This window comes from Bombina bombina, chromosome 2 (genome assembly GCF_027579735.1).
Source record: "Bombina bombina isolate aBomBom1 chromosome 2, aBomBom1.pri, whole genome shotgun sequence".
Lineage (NCBI taxonomy): Eukaryota > Metazoa > Chordata > Amphibia > Anura > Bombinatoridae > Bombina > Bombina bombina.
This window is the reverse complement of record NC_069500.1, coordinates 213667915-213688603: the sequence shown is the minus strand read 5'-3', so window position 1 is coordinate 213688603 and position 20689 is coordinate 213667915. Positions and strand designations below refer to the sequence as shown.

General features: G+C 37.4%; 1 protein-coding gene across 2 annotated transcripts in view; it reads right to left on the bottom strand.

Annotated features, from left to right (window-relative positions):
- Positions 1-20689, bottom strand: part of XRCC4 (X-ray repair cross complementing 4) — a 984771-nt gene that overhangs the window by 231458 nt on the left and 732624 nt on the right. The window contains exon 7 of one of the 2 annotated variants that reach the window (XM_053701466.1): positions 10584-10734. The exons of the other annotated variant lie outside the window; for it this stretch is intronic. Coding sequence (XP_053557441.1) covers positions 10584-10734 — 151 coding nt within the window. The remainder of the gene's footprint in view (positions 1-10583; positions 10735-20689) is intronic. 2 annotated transcript variants of the gene reach the window in all.

Below are 20689 nucleotides of genomic sequence, written 5' to 3'. Positions count from 1 at the left end.
CCCGAGTTGTGGATCCACACCAGGGTCCAAGTAAGCCCTGTTAATCAAACTTTTTAGCGATGAGGCTAAAGAAACCGAAGTGGTCTTTTGACACTCTTGCATGAAAACAGAACAAACAAGCTAGAAGACTGACGGAAATACTTTAGAGCCTGTAAATAGAATTTCAGTGCTCTAACTACTTCCAGATTATGCAGTAATCTCTCTTTAGATGACTTTTGGATTGGGACATAAAGAAGGACAGATAGCTCTGCATGCTAAGGCACAGTGGATGAGCTCTGTAGCAAGCCAAGGGTTGCAGGTTCGATCACCGGCGAGGTCCCCTCAGCCTTTCATCCTTCCGAGGTTGATAAAATGAGCAGCGCCTTGACACCCTTATGGGTGATTAGCCGCGCTTTACAAGTACCCAATACATACATACAAGGAACCACAATCTCCTGATTAATGTTTTCTGGGCAAACCACCTTCAGTAGAAAACCAGACACAATTCATTGTCCTGGTGAAATACCAAATATGGTGGCTCACAAGAGAGAGATGACAATTCAGATATTTTCCTAGCTGAGGAGATAGCTAACAAAAATAAAATAAAATCTTCCAACTGAACATCGAGTTTATGCATTGGTTCAAAGGACAGATATTGCAGAACACTGAGAACCAAGTTCTCCATGGAGGAGAAATAGGCTTGACGATCGGTCTGATTCTAACTAAGGTCTGAAGGAACACCTAAATATCAGGAAGGTGAGCAAGTTTCCTATGTAATAAAACCAAAACGACTGAAATATGACCTTTTAGAGTACCGATAAGCCTGAAAAAATTGCAAGAATTCAAAGTCTTGGGACTTAGATAGTCCGCCTCCCAGTTGTTGACTCCAGAGATGTGAACTGCTGAGATAGAACACTGAGTCTCTGCCCAAATCAATACCCGAGAAACCGGAATGAACAATGTCCACCAAGAAAGAGATTGCCTGACTACCTGGTACAACTGGAATAATTATTACAGGTTGGTGTGATCTCAATTCCACCGATGTAGCATGCAAAGCTGTAGTGACTTAGGTGAAATATTGCAAATGGAATGGCATCTGATGCTGCTACCATCAGACCCGTGACCTTCATACACTGAGCCACTGAAGCCTGAGATAGTGACTGTAACTTTTGGCAAGCTGATTGCAACTTTAGCTTGTGTTGGACTGTAAAAAACAGTCTCACAGAGACTGAATCTATAATTAGTCACAGGGAGGATACTTGTAGAAGGGGTTAAGAAACTTGTATTCACATTTACCTTCCAGCAATGACTGCAAAGAAGCCAAAGTAGTTTCTCTGTGTGCCCAGTAGTTAAAGGTAAAGATTGAGCTTCAAACAAAATATCGTCCAGGTATAGTGCTATTCCCTGCGCTCTGACAACTGACAGTAGAGCACCAAGAACCTTTGTAAAGACCTTGGGGCCTATAGCCAGGCTTGGGCAAAAATGCTTCCTTGCCAGCCGTAACCATCAAAACTGTTGAGTACAAAACTATTGGGAATAATATCCCATATTGGTTCCATATTGGTTCATACTTTGTGTTTATCATTCTACATATAGATTTGGATATGTATATATTCCCCCTGTCTTAAGTCATCAGCATTGTTTCTAATATGCCATTGTAAAAATTCTAGTGTTAAGGAATTATATTATATATTTTTTTATATATGACATTTATGCAGCATTTACACACTGCTATTATCTTTATGTTGGCATTGGTGCGTTTAACTGTGTCCCCCTAAACTCTGATTAATATTTCTATAAGAAATGATGCCCGAGGTATATACAAGTATGGGACTAGTATCTATAAAGCCTACATATTGTTTCGCTCTCCCTGCACATGGTGAATTCTGTCCCTACCTCCATTGGTATTATGTGGCCTGATACCAATACATCAATATGTGGTTGTTTAATTTCACACCTAATGATGTATGGATTATAGATCTTATATAAGCTGTAGCACCATTTGTCTCTTATATGAAGTTCTGTTTCACTCTATTTATGTATTCACTGACTTGCTGCAGCCACAAAATGGTTGAATAGCATTTACACGTTTTTGCTTGTGTGACATATGTAGTTTTTTCTTTATACTGCTATTATACATTATATAACTTGTTTTTTGTAAGTGTTCTTGAACTGGTTATTGTTAGGTTCTGAAAGGGTTACAAAACCTGAGTGTGATGTTTTTGATTGGCAATTGTGTTTTTAGCCAATGACAATGCATGTAAATGTGTATTTTTACTTCACCTGTGATTGTCTTTCTACAGCTATGACTACGGCTCTATGCCGAAACGCGTAAGCAAGCCAGCCAGAGGACCCTTGATGTGCGACAGCTTTGTTTTTTTATGCTTATGCTTTCATTTGAATAAAAGCTATGTTTTATTATACTACTTTGCTGCTGCTCCTTTTATCGCTATTGGACTGTTAACCTTATATCTAAGCCTTTGTAGACTTCCACCTTATCTCAGTTCTTTTGGTAGACTTGCATTTTAGCCAGTCAGTGCTGACTCCTAAATAACTCCACGGGAGTGAGCACAATGTTATCTATATGACAAACACGAACTAGCGCTGTCTAGCTGTGAAAAACTGTCAAAATGCACTAAGATAAGAGGTATCCTTCAAGGGCTTAGAAATTAGCATATGAGCCTATCTAGGTTTAGCTTTCATCAAAGAATACCAATTGTTGTAAAGTCTTATCCTCAGCAGGTTTAGGGTCCTGCATAAGTTTCTGTTTTCTTTCAGACATGAGACAGAATAAACCTCTCTTGAGGAGGTCTCGAATGAAAACCGATCTTGTACCCCTGAGAAATTATTTTCATAACACAGGTATCCTGGATGGATTGAGCCAGGTCTTCTAAAAAAAGGCTTAATCTGCATTGGTAGTGGCCTTCTTGTTCTGCTTGGACTTATTCCAGACTATATTAGGTTTCTAGGTGGATTTTGTGGAATCTGATTTCTGATTGCTGAATTAGCGAAAGGAATGAAAATGATTGCCGGATTTGCCCTTAGCTTGAGGAATTTTATCCTGAGCCAAAAATGCTTCCTTGCCATCCATAACCTTCAAAACTATTTAGTACAAACCTGGACCAAAGTTCTTTCCCTTGAAAGCCAATGTTAGTAGTATTGACTTTGATATCATGTCAGCAAACCACAACTTTGACCATAGAGCCTGTCTAGCGAGAATGGCCAAGTTCGTATTCTTCGCATTAATAAGGATGATCAAAATGATTGCATTGCAAATAAAGGAGAGCGCCATCCACAAACAACCAATACGTTCCTGAACTCCTACATGCTACATAGATGCTACAACACAATCAAGCCCCACAGCTAATTGGAAAAAAGACCCCCTAGCAGAAAGGCCTTCCAGATAGTCATCCAAAGGGATGGTGGTACATGTATTTAAGGTAGAGATGACTCCATCCAAATTAGGAATGATTTCCCAAGGTTCCAAATTGGCTTCTGGGGCAGGAAATAGTTTTTTGAAAGGGACAGTCTACTCCCGAATTGTTATTATTTAAAAAGATAGATAATCCTTTTATTACCCATTGCCCAGTTTTGCATAACCAACATGGTTATATTAATATACTTTTTACCTCTGTGAAAACCTTGTATCTAAGCCTCTGCAGACTTATTTCAGTTCACTTGACAGACTTGCTGACTCCTAGGTAACTCCACGGGAGTGAGCACAATGTTATTTATATGGCACACATGAACTAGAGCTGTCTAGCTGTGAAAAACTGTCAAAACGCACTGAGATAAGAGGCAGCCTTCAAGGGTTAGAAATTAGTTTATGAGCTTAGCTAGGTTTAGCTTTCATTAAAGGGACAGTCTACAATAGAATTTTTATTGTTTTAAAAGATAGATAATCCCTTTATTACCCATTCCCCAGTTTTGCATAACCAACTCTGTTATATTAATATACTTTTTACCTTTGTGATTACCTTGTATCTAAACATCTTCTGACAGCCCCCTGATCGCATGACATTTTATTTATTAACTATTGACTTGCATTTAGTACTGTGTTGTGCTAAATTTTAAATAACTCCTCGAGTATTAACACGTTATCTATATGGCCCACATAAAATAGCATGTGAAAAGAGGCTGTTTATAGTGGTTTAGAAAAAGGCAGACATTTAGAGGTTTAAATGTAATAAAGTATATTAATATATCAATGTTGGCTGTGCAAAGATGGGTAATAAAGGTAATTATCTATTTTTTTTAAACAATAACAATTTTAGTTTAGACTATCCCTTTAAAGAATACCAAAGAAACAAAGCAAATTTGATGATAAATGTAAATTTGAAAGTTGTTTAAAATAGCATGCCTTATCTGATTCATGAAAGTTTAATTTTGACTAGACTGTCCGTTAAACTTAGGAGAAGGAATAAATGAAACTCTGGGTTTGTTGCATTCCTTAGAAATTATATCCTTAACCTGGGCAGGGACTGGAAAACCTCCACTGAGTTCAATTTTGTTGTAAAATCTTATCCTCAGCAGGTTTTGGGTCCTGAAGTCTTTAAGTAGAACACGTAAATGCTCCAGCTTAAAATGAAAGGACGGCTCTTCAGATTCTTTATCCAAATTTGAGGATAGTTCCTCAGAAGATGGTTCATACTCAGAAACGGAGAAAGAAACATTAGAACCAATTATCTAAACAGTCCTAGCAGGTGCAACTGTAGGTACCTCATCTCTAGTAGATGAACTTGGGGAGACAGATTTACGCTTACACTTATAACCTCAGAGATAGCAGACTTTAAGTAATTTTTTAAATCTAGAGAAAAATCAGTAACACCACCTTGTGTAATATACACTGGCGACGGACAAACGGACGGAATAGTAGTAGTCATAGGCATTTTGGACTGTAACACAGAAATTAAATAAGTACTGCAAATCTGAGCAGGAGGACATACAGTAACCATGCATGTGTTTTTTGGGAAAACAAAATCTGTGACTCTAACCTCTCAAGGGTTAAACCCAGTCGAGACAGCTCCAGTCTACTCCGTCATAAGTAAATACAAGTAAGAATACTGTGGAAAATTAGATAAGATTCTACCCCAAATATATGGTGTACACTGAGTAAAGCACCCAAAACACATGTAATAATACACCCTTAAATGCTAAGAATGAGAAATAGACAGTTGTGTATGTATTTCACAATTTTTTTTAAAATATTGCAAAACTTTAAGACTTGTCCGATATGTTATTCTATAACAGCACAACAGAAATGTCTTCTAATTAAAACGTGCTTACGTCCCTTTAAGCAAATCCAACAACAAATCAAGCTTGTATGACCATGTAATTACACCAGTTCTCTGCAGTTTGCCAGTAAAGTAGCATATCCGCCGTGTGATTACAAGAACAGATTAAAACCATGTTTAAAGTATTTTTTTTTAATTCTCATACTTACCACTTTGCCAATCTAGACTTAAAGAGACAGATTGTTTTTCTTTCATGTTTTACATAGAGCACACACTTTTAAACAACTTTCCAATTTATTTCTATTATCGGACTTGCTTCCTTCTCTTGACATCCTTTGTTAAAGGAGCAGCAATGCACTACTGGGAACTAGCTGTATACATCTGGTGAGTCAATGACAAAAGGCACACATGTATAGCTACCAATCAGCAGCTAGCTCCCAGTAGTGCATTGCTGCTCCTAATTTTCAACACACCAAATGAACAATGGCACTACTTAGGCTATTTCCTCTTATACTGTATGTATTAAGAAATATGAATAGGTCAACTTGCCAGTATCTTAGAGGAAATGGTGCTTGTGCATAAATATGAACACAAAAGAAGGTTGATAAAAAGGATATCAAAATTCCCAAAGCATGCACTTTTAGCACTCTGCGCCTTAACTAAGGAACAGAATTCCCACCAGGATTTATTTAAAATATAACCTTTAATAATGAAATTAAAAAACCAAATTTGTTTGGTTGGTGCACATACGATTAAAATACACTCCAGTACCAAGATCACTGTGGTAGGTTGTCACTTGGATCACGTAATATTATAGTTAGGCCTCTGTAAATTAACCATTACTTGTGATCTCATATATAACCAGTAAATTTCGCTAGATAGTGTTACCATAAAATTAAGACTAACAATGTGATAAAGTCAACCTGAATTTAGCTCAAATGTGTTCTACCTTACTAGTTGAGTATAATGTTAGGTTAGATTACAGACGTTAGCCCACTATTGTGTGGGTGTGAAATATCCACGTGAGCAAAAATTATGGATATATACAATACGTATTAAATTCAAAATACAGTGTACATTCGTGGTCTGTATGTAGTCTCTAATTCTCAATAAAGATAAGTTATTCTGAGTAGGAAATTAGTTCCAGTTTAACAGAAATTGGGACAAGTTCAGTTGTGGTTTATTGTAATATATTTTATTAAAGCATTAACGATAGTTAATGTCCTTCTAGTGATACACCATCAATTGACAGTCCAACCCCAGTAAGTAGTATAGAACTAGTTTAATTCATATCAATAACTGAAGTTCTAAGGTTCAATGCTGTGTAATTAATGGTGTTCAAAATAGAAAAACTCTGTATAAGGTCACCATATAGTGTACAGGTATATTGAAGGCTGTATTGATGTACATAAATCTACTAGTATTATAAGTCACACATCATCATACTGAGTCTAGGCTGGACATTTAAGACTGGTGCAAGCAACGCTATACCGATCGAGTAGTTCCAATAGTTATCACTGTTAGTAATTATCGTTATATTCAACTTCCTGTGGTTAAGTTCAACATGATGAATACATGCCGTGCAGCTATAATTTCATATCTGATCCTACTTGGTAATATCACAATAATACAGTATTTACCATGTTCTGTTCTTATTACCAAAGAGACAATTTAGAACACGAGAATCTAATCACACTATTGGTCTGAATAGCCGTTTATCAATAAATCTATACACAGCGAAAGCACCTATCATAGTGGAGCGGGGGCGGGACTTCCGGTTCCACAGGGTTTAAATCCCCACAAATTCGGCGGCTCGCTGCCTTTGATAAAGCCCTATCGGGCGAAACGCGTCAGGGGAGAGTGGTGAACTCGTTCACACTCTAGTGTAATGTTATTTTAAAAGCCCAGTACCTTGTTTCTATGTGCTGCTAGAGTTACCCTAATATGAGAGCTTTTGTACTCGATACCATCTGGGTCTCATTAGATCAATAGTAACTGCCTGAATTGTTCCAACAATCCGATAAGTTGTACAAGTTTGCAATTAGATCGCTACCACGTTACTAACTGAGTAACATTAACTATACAAAGCCTGGGTTATGCCAGACGTAACTGAATTGCTAAAATAATTTCTGAACGAATGTATGCCGACAACTGAATAACTAATGAATGTCTGTTTAAACCTCTTGACAATCGCAGCATAAGCTGTGCCTAGTGCCTACTAGCTAAGGAATATTAATTATACATACAGCCTGGGTTGTGCCAGACTTAACGTAACTATTAACAAAGTACCTTAATGAATGCATGTTTATGCGGTGCCTATTAGCTGAGTAGTATTAATTAGATATACACCCTGGGTTGTGCCAGGCTTTAATTGCTAACAAAGTTTCTGAATGATTGTGTGCCTAACAAACAAAATGACGAATGAATGTTTGTTTAACCAGTTTACAATCGTAGCAGAAGCTATACTTATACCACTCATTACAGAGTACAATTAACCATATTTATGGTCTGGGTTGTGCCAGACTTCGTTTATTTCAAAAACTATGTGTAGCATCAAGTTCAATGCTACAAAATAACATTCTTTGATCACATTTGAATAAGAGCATTGACTAAATCTATATCACTACTCTGTTGCAAACCCAGCAAGACCAACTGCATGCACACTCGGGGCTATAACAGATACAGCTTAACCGTAGAAACTGTCTGTTTGAATGTTGATCGAATCATATCAAAATACGATCTAATCTCTTGGCTACCTTTTGATCTCATAACAGATAGCTACATCAATCACACAAGTGTCACTCACTTCAACAGTTCTGATTGTAGAGAATACACAGTGATTTAAATAATAATTAATAATAACAGACTACTTTATTATAAAAAAGATTCAATTCAGAATTATTCAGTTGGGGCAGGGTTTGATTTAACTGAATTGTTGAACTTAACCACAGGAAGTCTAATATAACGATAATTACTAACAGTGATAACTATTGGAACTACTCGATCGGTATAGCGTTGCTTGCACCATATTTTCATCAGTCTTAAATGTCCAGCCTAGACTCAGTATGATGATGTGTGACTTATAATACTAGTAGATTTATGTACATCAATACAGCCTTCAATATACCTGTACACTATACAGAGACCTTATACAGAGTTTTTCTATTTTGAACACCATTAATTACACAGCATTGCACCTTAGAACTTCAGTTATTGATATGAATTAAACTAGTTCTATACTACTTACTGGGGTTGGACTGTTAATTGATAGTGTATCACTAGAAGGACATTAATTATCGTTAATGCTTTAATAAAATATATTACAATAAACCACAACTGAACTTGTCCCAATTTCTGTTAAACTGGAACTAATTTCCTACTCAGAATAACTTATCTTTATTGAGAATTAGAGACTACAGACAGACCACGAATGTACACTGTATTTTGAATTTAATACGTATTGTATATATCCATACTTTTTGCTCACGTGGATATTTCACACCCACACAATAGTGGGCTGAGATATATATATATATACCTATGGAATAAGAAACTGATATCCTAATAATAATGTGTGTCTGTAATCTAACCTAACATTATACTCAACTAGTAAGGTAGAACACATTTGAGCTAAATTCAGGTTGACTTTATCACATTGTTAGTCTTAATTTTATGGTAACACTATCTAGCGAAATTTACTGGTTATATATGAGATCACAAGTAATGGTTAATTTATAGAGGCCTAACTATAATATTACGTGATCCAAGTGACAACCTACCACAGTGATCTTGGTACTGGAGTGTATTTTAATCGTATGTGCACCAACCAAACAAATTTGGTTTTTTAATTTCATTATTAAAGGTTATATTTTAAATAAATCCTGGTGGGAATTCTGTTCCTTAGTTAAGGCGCAGAGTGCTAAAAGTGCATGCTTTGGGAATTTTGATATCCTTTATATCAACCTTCCTTTGTGTTCATTGCTGCTCCTAAGCCTACTTAGGTATGCTTTTCAACAAAGGATACCAAGTGTACGATGCAAATTAGAAAACAGAAGAAAATTCTAACGTTGTTTAAAAAGTTATGCTCTAGAGAAATCATAAAATAAATGTGGGTTTCGTGTCTCTAAGTCTGGAGAAGATTAGGGTTACGACTGTCATTTTGTTGACAAAATCTCCTAAACTACAAATTGGGGGAAAATGTGTTGTAGGGTCAGGCTTGTGAAGCCTGCCACGTGCACTTTCAGCTTTCAGGACTGAAAAATCAACAATGTTCAGACTAATAATATAGGAAAAGGAGACAAGACAAATTATAAGAGCAAATTACAGTTGTTACTACTACACAGAACTATGGATTATATCTCACAATCTTAGTGTTTACTGTCCTTTTACGTCATTTCTCTCATATTTGTGAGTTTAATGTTAATGGTTTGAAAGTTATTTACATATTGCACCAAGGCGCCAGGCTCAGGCAATTTGTACATTTTACTAATGTGGGGCTTTTACCGTTTTATTTTTAATATCCAAAACATGAACTAAAATAAATGAATGAATTATAATATAGCTTTCTACTTCTTATTGATTCAGAGCTTAGAGCTTATATTTAGACACCCAATTCCAGAGAACCCATCATTCTTACTTTACAGTAAATCCATATATCTAACAAGTAGTTGACTTTTGCACTCTGTAGGGTTAATCCTTTAATAGCAAATTATATCAGACAACGATTATGGATTGTACACAAACGTCTTCGCATAATGGTGTTTCTGAAGACAAGGCAAATGCACATATTAGTACATTGCCATGTGTCGTCCAATTAAATATTGTTCATGTTATCTCTTCTTTTTGGTTGTGCATCTGACATCTTCAGTTAAAGGACCAGTAAATACAGTAGATTTGCTTAATCAAGAAATGCACAATAAAAAAGACAATGCAATAGGACTTTGAACTTTAAATGAGTAGTAGATTTCTTTCTGACAAATTTCAAAGTTGTCTATTTCCATTGCCCCAGTACCATGTGACAGTCATCAGCCAATCACAAATGCATATTTGTATATGCTGTGAATTCTTGCACATGCTCAGTAGGAGCTGGTGACTCAAAAAGTGTAAATATAAAAAGACTGTGCACATTTTGTAAATGGAAGTAAATTGGAAAGTTGTTTAATATTGCATGCTCTATCTGAATCATTAAAGTTAAATTTGACCTAAGCGTCCCTTTAACACAGTAACACACATAAGAGCACTTCCCTCTTCTAACCCCCCCCCCCCCCACACACACAAAACAAACCCATAAATGTTCTTGCTCATGACACACACAAATCGTGACAGAAATACTCGTAAGGGATTTTGTATTTAAATAATAAAAAAAAATACCTCTGCATTTCTTGATTTTCTGGATCCTGAGTCTTAACTTTGACTAATGTGTATGAACGCTTTTGTCCCCGCTGCCTTCCCTTCCTACTGGGTGCAATATCTGGAGAATCATCAAAGTTACTGGCAACAGATTGACGCTTTAATGAAGGTGCTGAAATTATGGAACACAAATAAAACTAATCATTGCATTTCTGTAGAAATTACAAGTAATACCATATGTCATGCTTAAAATAAATTAAAAAAAATATTTTTTTTGCTAAAAGTCAAGTAAAGAAAATACAAAGTAATTTGATTGTAAAGAGTGTACTCTTTCTTTTTCTTTTTTTTTTAAGAGACAAGGAGATGCAAATTAATATATTGGATGGGCTATATTCTTGATTGCCTTTTAGAATGATTCTTTTAATTTTGATTTCTGTGGCTATTTCAGACACAAAAATAAAAAAAGGAACAATTTCCCAGACATCTAATACTTTGCAGCAGGTACATTTGGAGGATATTAAGGGAAAATACATTTTACAGTATAGTGTCCCTTTTATTTCACAAGACATGAAAACAAAACCAGTGCATTTTACAAAGTCATACAATAGCGAAGGAAAGTGTAAAGGTTAATACTGATGTTAGAAGCAAATAGCACATGATCACATGGTTTTGTCATTATGAAGACTGGATTGAACCCTAGAAAAAAAACGTATTATTTATATCAGCCTGTATCAAGAAGAAAACAATTTCCATAATTAGGTTGGAACTAAAGATGTATATGACAAAGTAACCATCTACCCACGAGTACCTTCACACAGTAGCGCAATACACTCCTCAGTAATCAATTGGAGGCTGCTATGAGGACAATTTAGTTATTTCTGGTGGAGATGAATTTGTATAAAGCAGTGCGAAACCTAAGGCACAATGTAGTGCTCAAAATATTTTTTCTCCCCTCATGTTGCCTCCTAGTGCACATTGATTATCAAAAGCCCTTCAAGACTCCCCCCAACAAAAACTGATAGAACAGCAGATTCTGTTATATAGGCACATTAAATGCACACACCAACAATGATGGAAAGGGCACTTTTCCATGCAAACTGCCATCAATGTCTCATAGCGTACATGCTAATTATTGAGTGTTTTCCTGTAGGTTCAAGTCATTTGAAATAAATATGGTTTAAAGTGCATTTTTTATTCTGTAGTTGTTTGAATCCATCTTATGAAAACAAAATGTATGCTTATCTGATAAATTTATTTCATGGTGGTGAGAGTTCATGAGCAATTACTCCTGGGATTCAACTCCTGGCCACTAGGAGGAGGCAAAGATTCCCAAAGTTCTAAGAGCACTTAATCCCTACCACCTCTCTGGTATTCTAGTCTGACATATAGCCAAGAAAGAGAAGTAGAAGGTAGGAAAGGACAAAATAGGGGAAATTATGTGCAAACTAGAACTGCAGCCATGAATTTATGAGGCAAGTATCGATTTTGTTTTCTTTCATAACTTAATTTTATTATTTTGGATAAGAGTTTACGAGCAATTACTCCTGGGAACTAATACTTCAAGCTGTGGAGTCGACGAGTTATTGGGATGGACAACATTTTGTAAGGCAGGCACCTAATTACCCAACACTGCTGCTTGAAGAACTTTCCTAACAAACACAACAAAGTGGTAGAATTTTGAGAAAGTATTTTGCTGCCTTGCAAATTTATTCAATATCATCCTCATTCTTAAAAATCCAAGAAGAAACTGATCTAGACAAAAAGGATAATAATGCGTTTTGGAAAAGACTATCCTGCCTCCAATAAACCTTGGTAATCAGGAGATTTAGCCAAAAATCTAATTAAACTGTTGTTGACGTTTACGTGGACCAAGGACATGAAAACCTTTGTCATTTGAAAGTAGAATACAAATGATCTTATAAGATCTAAATTAAGTAAGAGACCATCAAATAAATTATTTGGACTAGGGCAAGTAGATAGGCTATAATCTCCTGATTGATGATATCCAAAAAAATAATTTAAGGTTAAAAAAAATATATATATATATATTTAAAAAAACCAAAAAAAACCATGCAGTTTCAAAAAGAGAAACCAATAAAGCTTGTAAAAAAACAAATTAATATTCAAAAGAGAAGACGTTGGTTTAGACACTGGATATATCCAGATCCTGAACAAAGCCTTGATGTCACAACACTTAGCAATTTTCTTGTAGTATGAAACAGAAAAAGCCAAAATATGAATGTTTATAGAGATAGCAGATAAGTTGATATCCGAAATAATTAGCAATAAGAAGAATTCTTAGGCCTAGATTTGGAGTTCGGCGGTAAAAGGGCTGTTAACGCTCCGCGGGTTTTTTTCTGGCCGCACCATAAATTTAACTCTGGTATCAAGAGTTCAAACAAATGCTGCGTTAGGCTCCAAAAAAGGAGCGTAGAGCATATTTACCGCAAATGCAACTCTCGATACCAGAGTTGCTTACGGACGCGGCCGGCATCAAAAACGTGCTCGTGCACGATTCTCCCATAGGAAACAATGGGGCAGTTTGAGCTGAAAAAAAACCTAACACCTGCAAAAAAGCAGCGTTCAGCTCTTAACGCAGCCCCATTGTTTCCTATGGGGAAACACTTCCTAAGTCTGCACCTAACACTCTAACATGTACCCCGAGTCTAAACACCCCTAACCTTACACTTATTAACCCCTATTCTGCCGCCCCCGCTATCGCTGACCCCTGCATTACACTTTTAACCCCTAATCTGCCGCTCCGTAAACCGCCGCCACCTACGTTATCCCTATGTACCCCTAATCTGCTGCCCTAACATCGCCGACCCCTATGTTATATTTATTAACCCCTAATCTGCCCCCCACAACGTCGCCGACACCTGCCTACACTTATTAACCCCTAATCTGCCGAGCGGACCTGAGCGCTACTATAATAAAGTTATTAACCCCTAATCCGCCTCACTAACCCTATCATAAATAGTATTAACCCCTAATCTGCCCTCCCTAACATCGCCGACACCTACCTTCAATTATTAACCCCTAATCTGCCGACCGGAGCTCACCGCTATTCTAATAAATGTATTAACCCCTAAAGCTAAGTCTAACCCTAACACTAACACCCCCCTAAGTTAAATATAATTTTTATCTAACGAAATAAATTAACTCTTATTAAATAAATGATTCCTATTTAAAGCTAAATACTTACCTGTAAAATAAATCCTAATATAGCTACAATATAAATTATAATTATATTATAGCTATTTTAGGATTAATATTTATTTTACAGGCAACTTGGTAATTATTTTAACCAGGTACAATAGCTATTAAATAGTTAAGAACTATTTAATAGTTACCTAGTTAAAATAATAACAAATTTACCTGTAAAATAAATCCTAACCTAAGATATAATTAAACCTAACACTACCCTATCAATAAAATAATTAAATAAACTACCTACAATTACCTACAATTAACCTAACACTACACTATCAATAAATTAATTAAACACAATTGCTACAAATAAATAAAATTAAATAAACTATCTAAAGTACAAAAAATAAAAAAGAACTAAGTTACAGAAAATAATAAAATATTTACAAACATAAGAAAAATATTACAACAATTTTAAACTAATTACACCTACTCTAAGCCCCCTAATAAAATAACAAAGCCCCCCAAAATAAAAAATTCCCTACCCTATTCTAAAATACAAATATTACAAGCTCTTTTACCTTACCAGCCCTGAACAGGGCCCTTTGCGGGGCATGCCCCAAGAATTTCAGCTCTTTTGCCTGTAAAAAAAAACATACAATACCCCCCCCCCCAACATTACAACCCACCACCCACATACCCCTAATCTAACCCAAACCCCCCTTAAATAAACCTAACACTACCCCCCTGATGATCTTCCTACCTTGTCTTCACCATGCCAGGTTCACCGATCCGTCCTGGCTCCAAGATCTTCATCCAACCCAAGCGGGGGCTAGACATCCACTGAAGAAGTCCAGAAGAGGGTCCAAAGTCTTCCTCCTATCCGGCAAGAAGAGGACATCCGGACCGGCAAACATCTTCTCCAAGCGGCATCTTCTATCTTCTTCCATCCGATGACGACCGGCTCCATCTTGAAGACCTCCAGCGCGGATCCATCCTCTTCTTTCGACGACTAGACGACGAATGACGGTTCCTTTAAGGGACGTCATCCAAGATGGCGTCCCTCGAATTCCGATTGGCTGATAGGATTCTATCAGCCAATCGGAATTAAGGTAGGAATTTTCTGATTGGCTGATGGAATCAGCCAATCAGAATCTAGTTCAATCCGATTGGCTGATCCAATCAGCCAATCAGATTGAGCTCGCATTCTATTGGCTGATCGGAACAGCCAATAGAATGCGAGCTCAATCTGATTGGCTGATTGGATCAGCCAATCGGATTGAACTATATTCTGATTGGCTGATTCCATCAGCCAATCAGAAAATTCCTACCTTAATTCCGATTGGCTGATAGAATCCTATCAGCCAATCGGAATTCGAGGGACGCCATCTTGGATGACGTCCCTTAAAGGAACCGTCATTCGTCGTCTAGTCGTCGGAAGAAGAGGATGGATCCGCGCTGGAGGTCTTCAAGATGGAGCCGGTCGTCATCGGATGGAAGAAGATAGAAGATGCCGCTTGGAGAAGATGTTTGCCGGTCCGGATGTCCTCTTCTTGCCGGATAGGAGGAAGACTTTGGACCCTCTTCTGGACTTCTTCAGTGGATGTCTAGCCCCCGCTTGGGTTGGATGAAGATCTTGGAGCCAGGACGGATCGGTGAACCTGGCATGGTGAAGACAAGGTAGGAAGATCATCAGGGGGGTAGTGTTAGGTTTATTTAAGGGGGGTTTGGGTTAGATTAGGGGTATGTGGGTGGTGGGTTGTAATGTTGGGGGGGGGGGGTATTGTATGTTTTTTTTTACAGGCAAAAGAGCTGAAATTCTTGGGGCATGCCCCGCAAAGGGCCCTGTTCAGGGCTGGTAAGGTAAAAGAGCTTGTAATATTTGTATTTTAGAATAGGGTAGGGAATTTTTTATTTTGGGGGGCTTTGTTATTTTATTAGGGGGCTTAGAGTAGGTGTAATTAGTTTAAAATTGTTGTAATATTTTTCTTATGTTTGTAAATATTTTATTATTTTCTGTAACTTAGTTCTTTTTTATTTTTTGTACTTTAGATAGTTTATTTAATTGTATTTATTTGTAGCAATTGTGTTTAATTAATTTATTGATAGTGTAGTGTTAGGTTAATTGTAGGTAATTGTAGGTAGTTTATTTAATTATTTTATTGATAGGGTAGTGTTAGGTTTAATTATATCTTAGGTTAGGATTTATTTTACAGGTAAATTTGTTATTATTTTAACTAGGTAACTATTAAATAGTTCTTAACTATTTAATAGCTATTGTACCTGGTTAAAATAATTACCAAGTTGCCTGTAAAATAAATATTAATCCTAAAATAGCTATAATATAATTATAATTTATATTGTAGCTATATTAGGATGTATTTTACAGGTAAGTATTTAGCTTTAAATAGGAATTATTTATTTAATAAGAGTTAATTTATTTCGTTAGATAAAAATTATATTTAACTTAGGGGGGTGTTAGTGTTAGGGTTAGACTTAGCTTTAGGGGTTAATACATTTATTAGAATAGCGGTGAGCTCCGGTCGGCAGATTAGGGGTTAATAATTGAAGGTAGGTGTCGGCGATGTTAGGGAGGGCAGATTAGGGGTTAATACTATTTATGATAGGGTTAGTGAGGCGGATTAGGGGTTAATAACTTTATTATAGTAGCGCTCAGGTCCGCTCGGCAGATTAGGGGTTAATAAGTGTAGGCAGGTGTCGGCGACGTTGAGGGGGGCAGATTAGGGGTTAATAAATATAACATAGGGGTCGGCGATGTTAGGGGTAGCAGATTAGGGGTACATAGGGATAACGTAGGTGGCGGCGATTTGCGGTCGGAAGATTAGGGGTTAATTATTTTAAGTAGCTTGCGGCGACGTTGTGGGGGGCAAGTTAGGGGTTAATAGATATAATACAGGGGTCGGCGGTGTTAGGGGCAGCAGATTAGGGGTACATAAGTATAACGTAGGTGGCGGTCGGCAGATTAGGGGTTAAAAATTTTAATCGAGTGGCGGCGATGTGGGGGGACCTCGGTTTAGGGGTACATAGGTAGTTTATGGGTGTTAGTGTAGTTTAGGGTACAGTAGTTAAGAGCTTTATAAACCGGCGTTAGCCAGAAAGCTCTTAACTCCTGCTATTTTCAGGCGGCTGGAATCTTGTCGTTAGAGCTCTAACGCTCACTGCAGAAACGACTCTAAATACCGGCGTTAGGAAGATCCCATTGAAAAGATAGGCTACGCAAATGGCGTAGGGGGATCTGCGGTATGGAAAAGTCGCGGCTGAAAAGTGAGCGTTAGACCCTTTAATCACTGACTCCAAATACCAGCGGGCGGCCAAAACCAGCGTTAGGGGCCTCTAACGCTGGTTTTGACGGCTACCGCCGAACTCTAAATCTAGGCCTTAGAATTTTAAAAGAATGTCAGTTAAAACCCTAGTTTTTAAAAGCAGGAAAGAAACAACTTTCCAAATCATATGAGAAATCTTACTCTATGGCCTGAAAAATGGTGCTCAATACAGCATCAATGAAACCTCTTTGTTATAAAAAAAATAGAGAGAGAATAACTCATTGTGTAGTTCATGAACAAATCTAGACAAGTCAGAAGGCTTGCTTTTCCCACAGAAAACCTCTGGATACATTGTTTCCAATCCCACAAAGAATTCTGTGAAATATATGCAAATGAGGTTCACAATAACTCACTTTTTAACTTCAGCCTGATTTTAGGCAGACTCCCTTTACGCCATAGCATGACTGTATACACAGCTTTAAAGCTTAGCTAGGGTTAGTACAGTGATTCAGAACCATCCCAGGACAGCTGTTTTGTGGTTTTTGCCACTTATCAGCTTGGAGTAGGTTGAATCACTGCTGGGTGATTTACCATCACTTTAACAAATCTAGACAAACTTAGAGTCTTGGACACCTAAAGTACATAAAGCCGCTTTAAACAAAGAACTAAAGATGCTCAAGCTCAAACATGAAAGAGGTAAACTCTGTGTCCTGATGAGTAAAAAAAAAAATCCTGAATAACATAAAAACTCACTTTCAGAAAACAACCTGTGGTGTCTGAGTCTGCCCTAATGTGTTCTGATCTCTGATAATGCAGAATAACCTGATAATGTAACTGTAGAATAACTTTCAGACATAGACCTTTTGCACATACTTATTAGGAGGTATAGCAGCTACAACTACAGAGCGCACAAACCTTTAAATCCTGGAGCAAAATAGCAAGTTCTCCTTTGTATTGAGGAAACAGAGGGAGAACAGCTTCCTTTATAGGAAGATCATCAATAGACTGAAGAATGCCTAATGTGATCCATTCAGGAATTGCAACGCTAAACTGATAACAATCCTGCAAAATAGAAAATAAAATTGCACATGCTTGGAGGAGGCATAGCCGCCGCGACTACAGAGCCCACAAACCTTTAAATCCTGGAGAAAAATATGGAGCACTCCCTTGTATTAAGGAAACCGAGGGAGGACAGATTCCTTTAGAAACAAGAGCAGCACAAGACTGTTAGAATGCCTATCGTGATCAGGAATTGCAAAGCTGAACTGGAAATAATCCTACAAAATATAAAATAAAGTTGTTATCAGTGGATCTACCCTCTAAAGGATAATGTAAGGTAGTGGAAACAAATTTCAGTATGCTCCATGAAAGAATACACAAACAGACAAATAAACAAAGACATTCACCATTTTATTTTACTGTACATACATGTAAAAACAGTAAATAAAGTGTTTGGAAACAATGTAACTGGGACCTTTTAGAATAAAGCCCACGTATCGTCAAAGGAATGTTGGCAGCACAAGTCAGCCAACAGAATGTTGGCTGCACGGGCAGCCAAAAGAATTCACCTGGATGCAGCGAAGCGATAGCATGAAGCACCACATCTGGGAAGACCGCTCCGGCCCTCCACTTTGCGCAGCCTTCCCTGTGGATGAAGATGATGGACCCGCCTGGAAGAAGGCCTTTTGTGCCGAACTTCTGAAACCGTGAGTACCTATTTGGGGCTTTAGTGATTTTTTTTTTTTTGGGGGGGGGGGGTTGTTTTTTTATATTAGGGTTTATTGGGCAATTTGCAAAAGAGCTGAATGCTATTTAGGGCAATGTCTTAGAAAAAGCCCTTTTAAGGGCTATTGGTAGTTTAGTATTAGATTAGGGGGTGTTTTTATTTTGGGGGGTGTTTTTATTTTTATAGAGGTAATAGTTTAGGTTTAATTTTATTATTTTGGATAGATTTAAATTTTTTCTGTATTTTTATTTTTGTATTTTTGTAGCTTGGGGGGTTGCATTTTTAACAAATAGACTGCCCTCTGGGCAGGCGTATCAACTAGTAATGAATAAAAACTTCTTACCATTTGAAAAATGTCTGTTACACTGAAACAAAGGAGAAGTTGAGTAATTTCAAAAAAGAGAGGGAAATAGCTGAGTTACTAACTGTAACAGCCATGCTAAGTCAGCGCACAGAGACTCTCACATTGCCAAACAGTTAAATCCCTTTTAATGTGTATATAACAGAGGGTACACAAAAACCACACACACTCTCATACAACACACCACACACACACTCTCATACAACACACACACCAAACACACTCTCATACAACACATACCACACACACTCTCATACAACACATACCACACACACTCTCATACAACACACATACACACCAAACACACTCCCATAAAACACATACTCTCATACAACACACATACACACCAAACACACTCCCATAAAACACATACTCTCATACAACACACATACACATCAAACACACTCTCATACAACACACACACCAAACACACCACACATACTCTCATACAACATACACACCAAACACACTCTCATACAACACACACACCAAAAACACTCTCATACAACTCATACACCAAACACACTCTCATACAACACACACACCAAACACACACTTATACAACTCATACACCAAACACACACTCATACAACACATACCACACACACTCTCATACAACACACACACCAAACACACTCTCATACAACACATACTCTCATACAACACACATACACACCAAACACACTCTCATACAACACATACCACACACTCTCATACAACACACACACCAAACACACTCTCATACAACACATACCACACATACTCTCATACAACATACACACCAAACACACTCTCATACAACACACACACCAAACACACTCTCATACAACACACACACCAAACACACTCATACAACTCATACACCAAACACACACTCATATAACACACACACCAAACACACTCTCATACAACACACACACCAAACACACTCATACAACTCATACACCAAACACACACTCATACAACACATACCACACACACTCTCATACAACACACACACCAAACACACTCTCATACAACACACATACACACCAAACACACTCTCATACAACACATACCACACACACTCTCATACAACACACACATCAAACACACTCTCATACAACACATACCACACACACTCTCATACAACACACACACCAAACACACTCTCATACAACACATACCACACACACACCAAACACACTCTCATACAACACATACCACACACACTCTCATACAACACATACCACACACACTCTCATACAACACACACACCAAACACACTCTCATACAACACATACTCTCATATAACACACATACACACCAAACACTCTCATACAACACACATACACACCAAACACACTCTCATACAACACACATACACACCAAACACACTCTCATACAACACACATACACACCAAACACACTCTCATACAACACACACTCTCATACAACACACATACACACCAAACACACTCTCATACAACACATACTCTCATACAACACACATACACACCAAACACACTCTCATACAACACACACTCTCATACAACACACATACACACCAAACACACTCTCATACAACACATACTACACACACTCTCATACAACACACATACACACC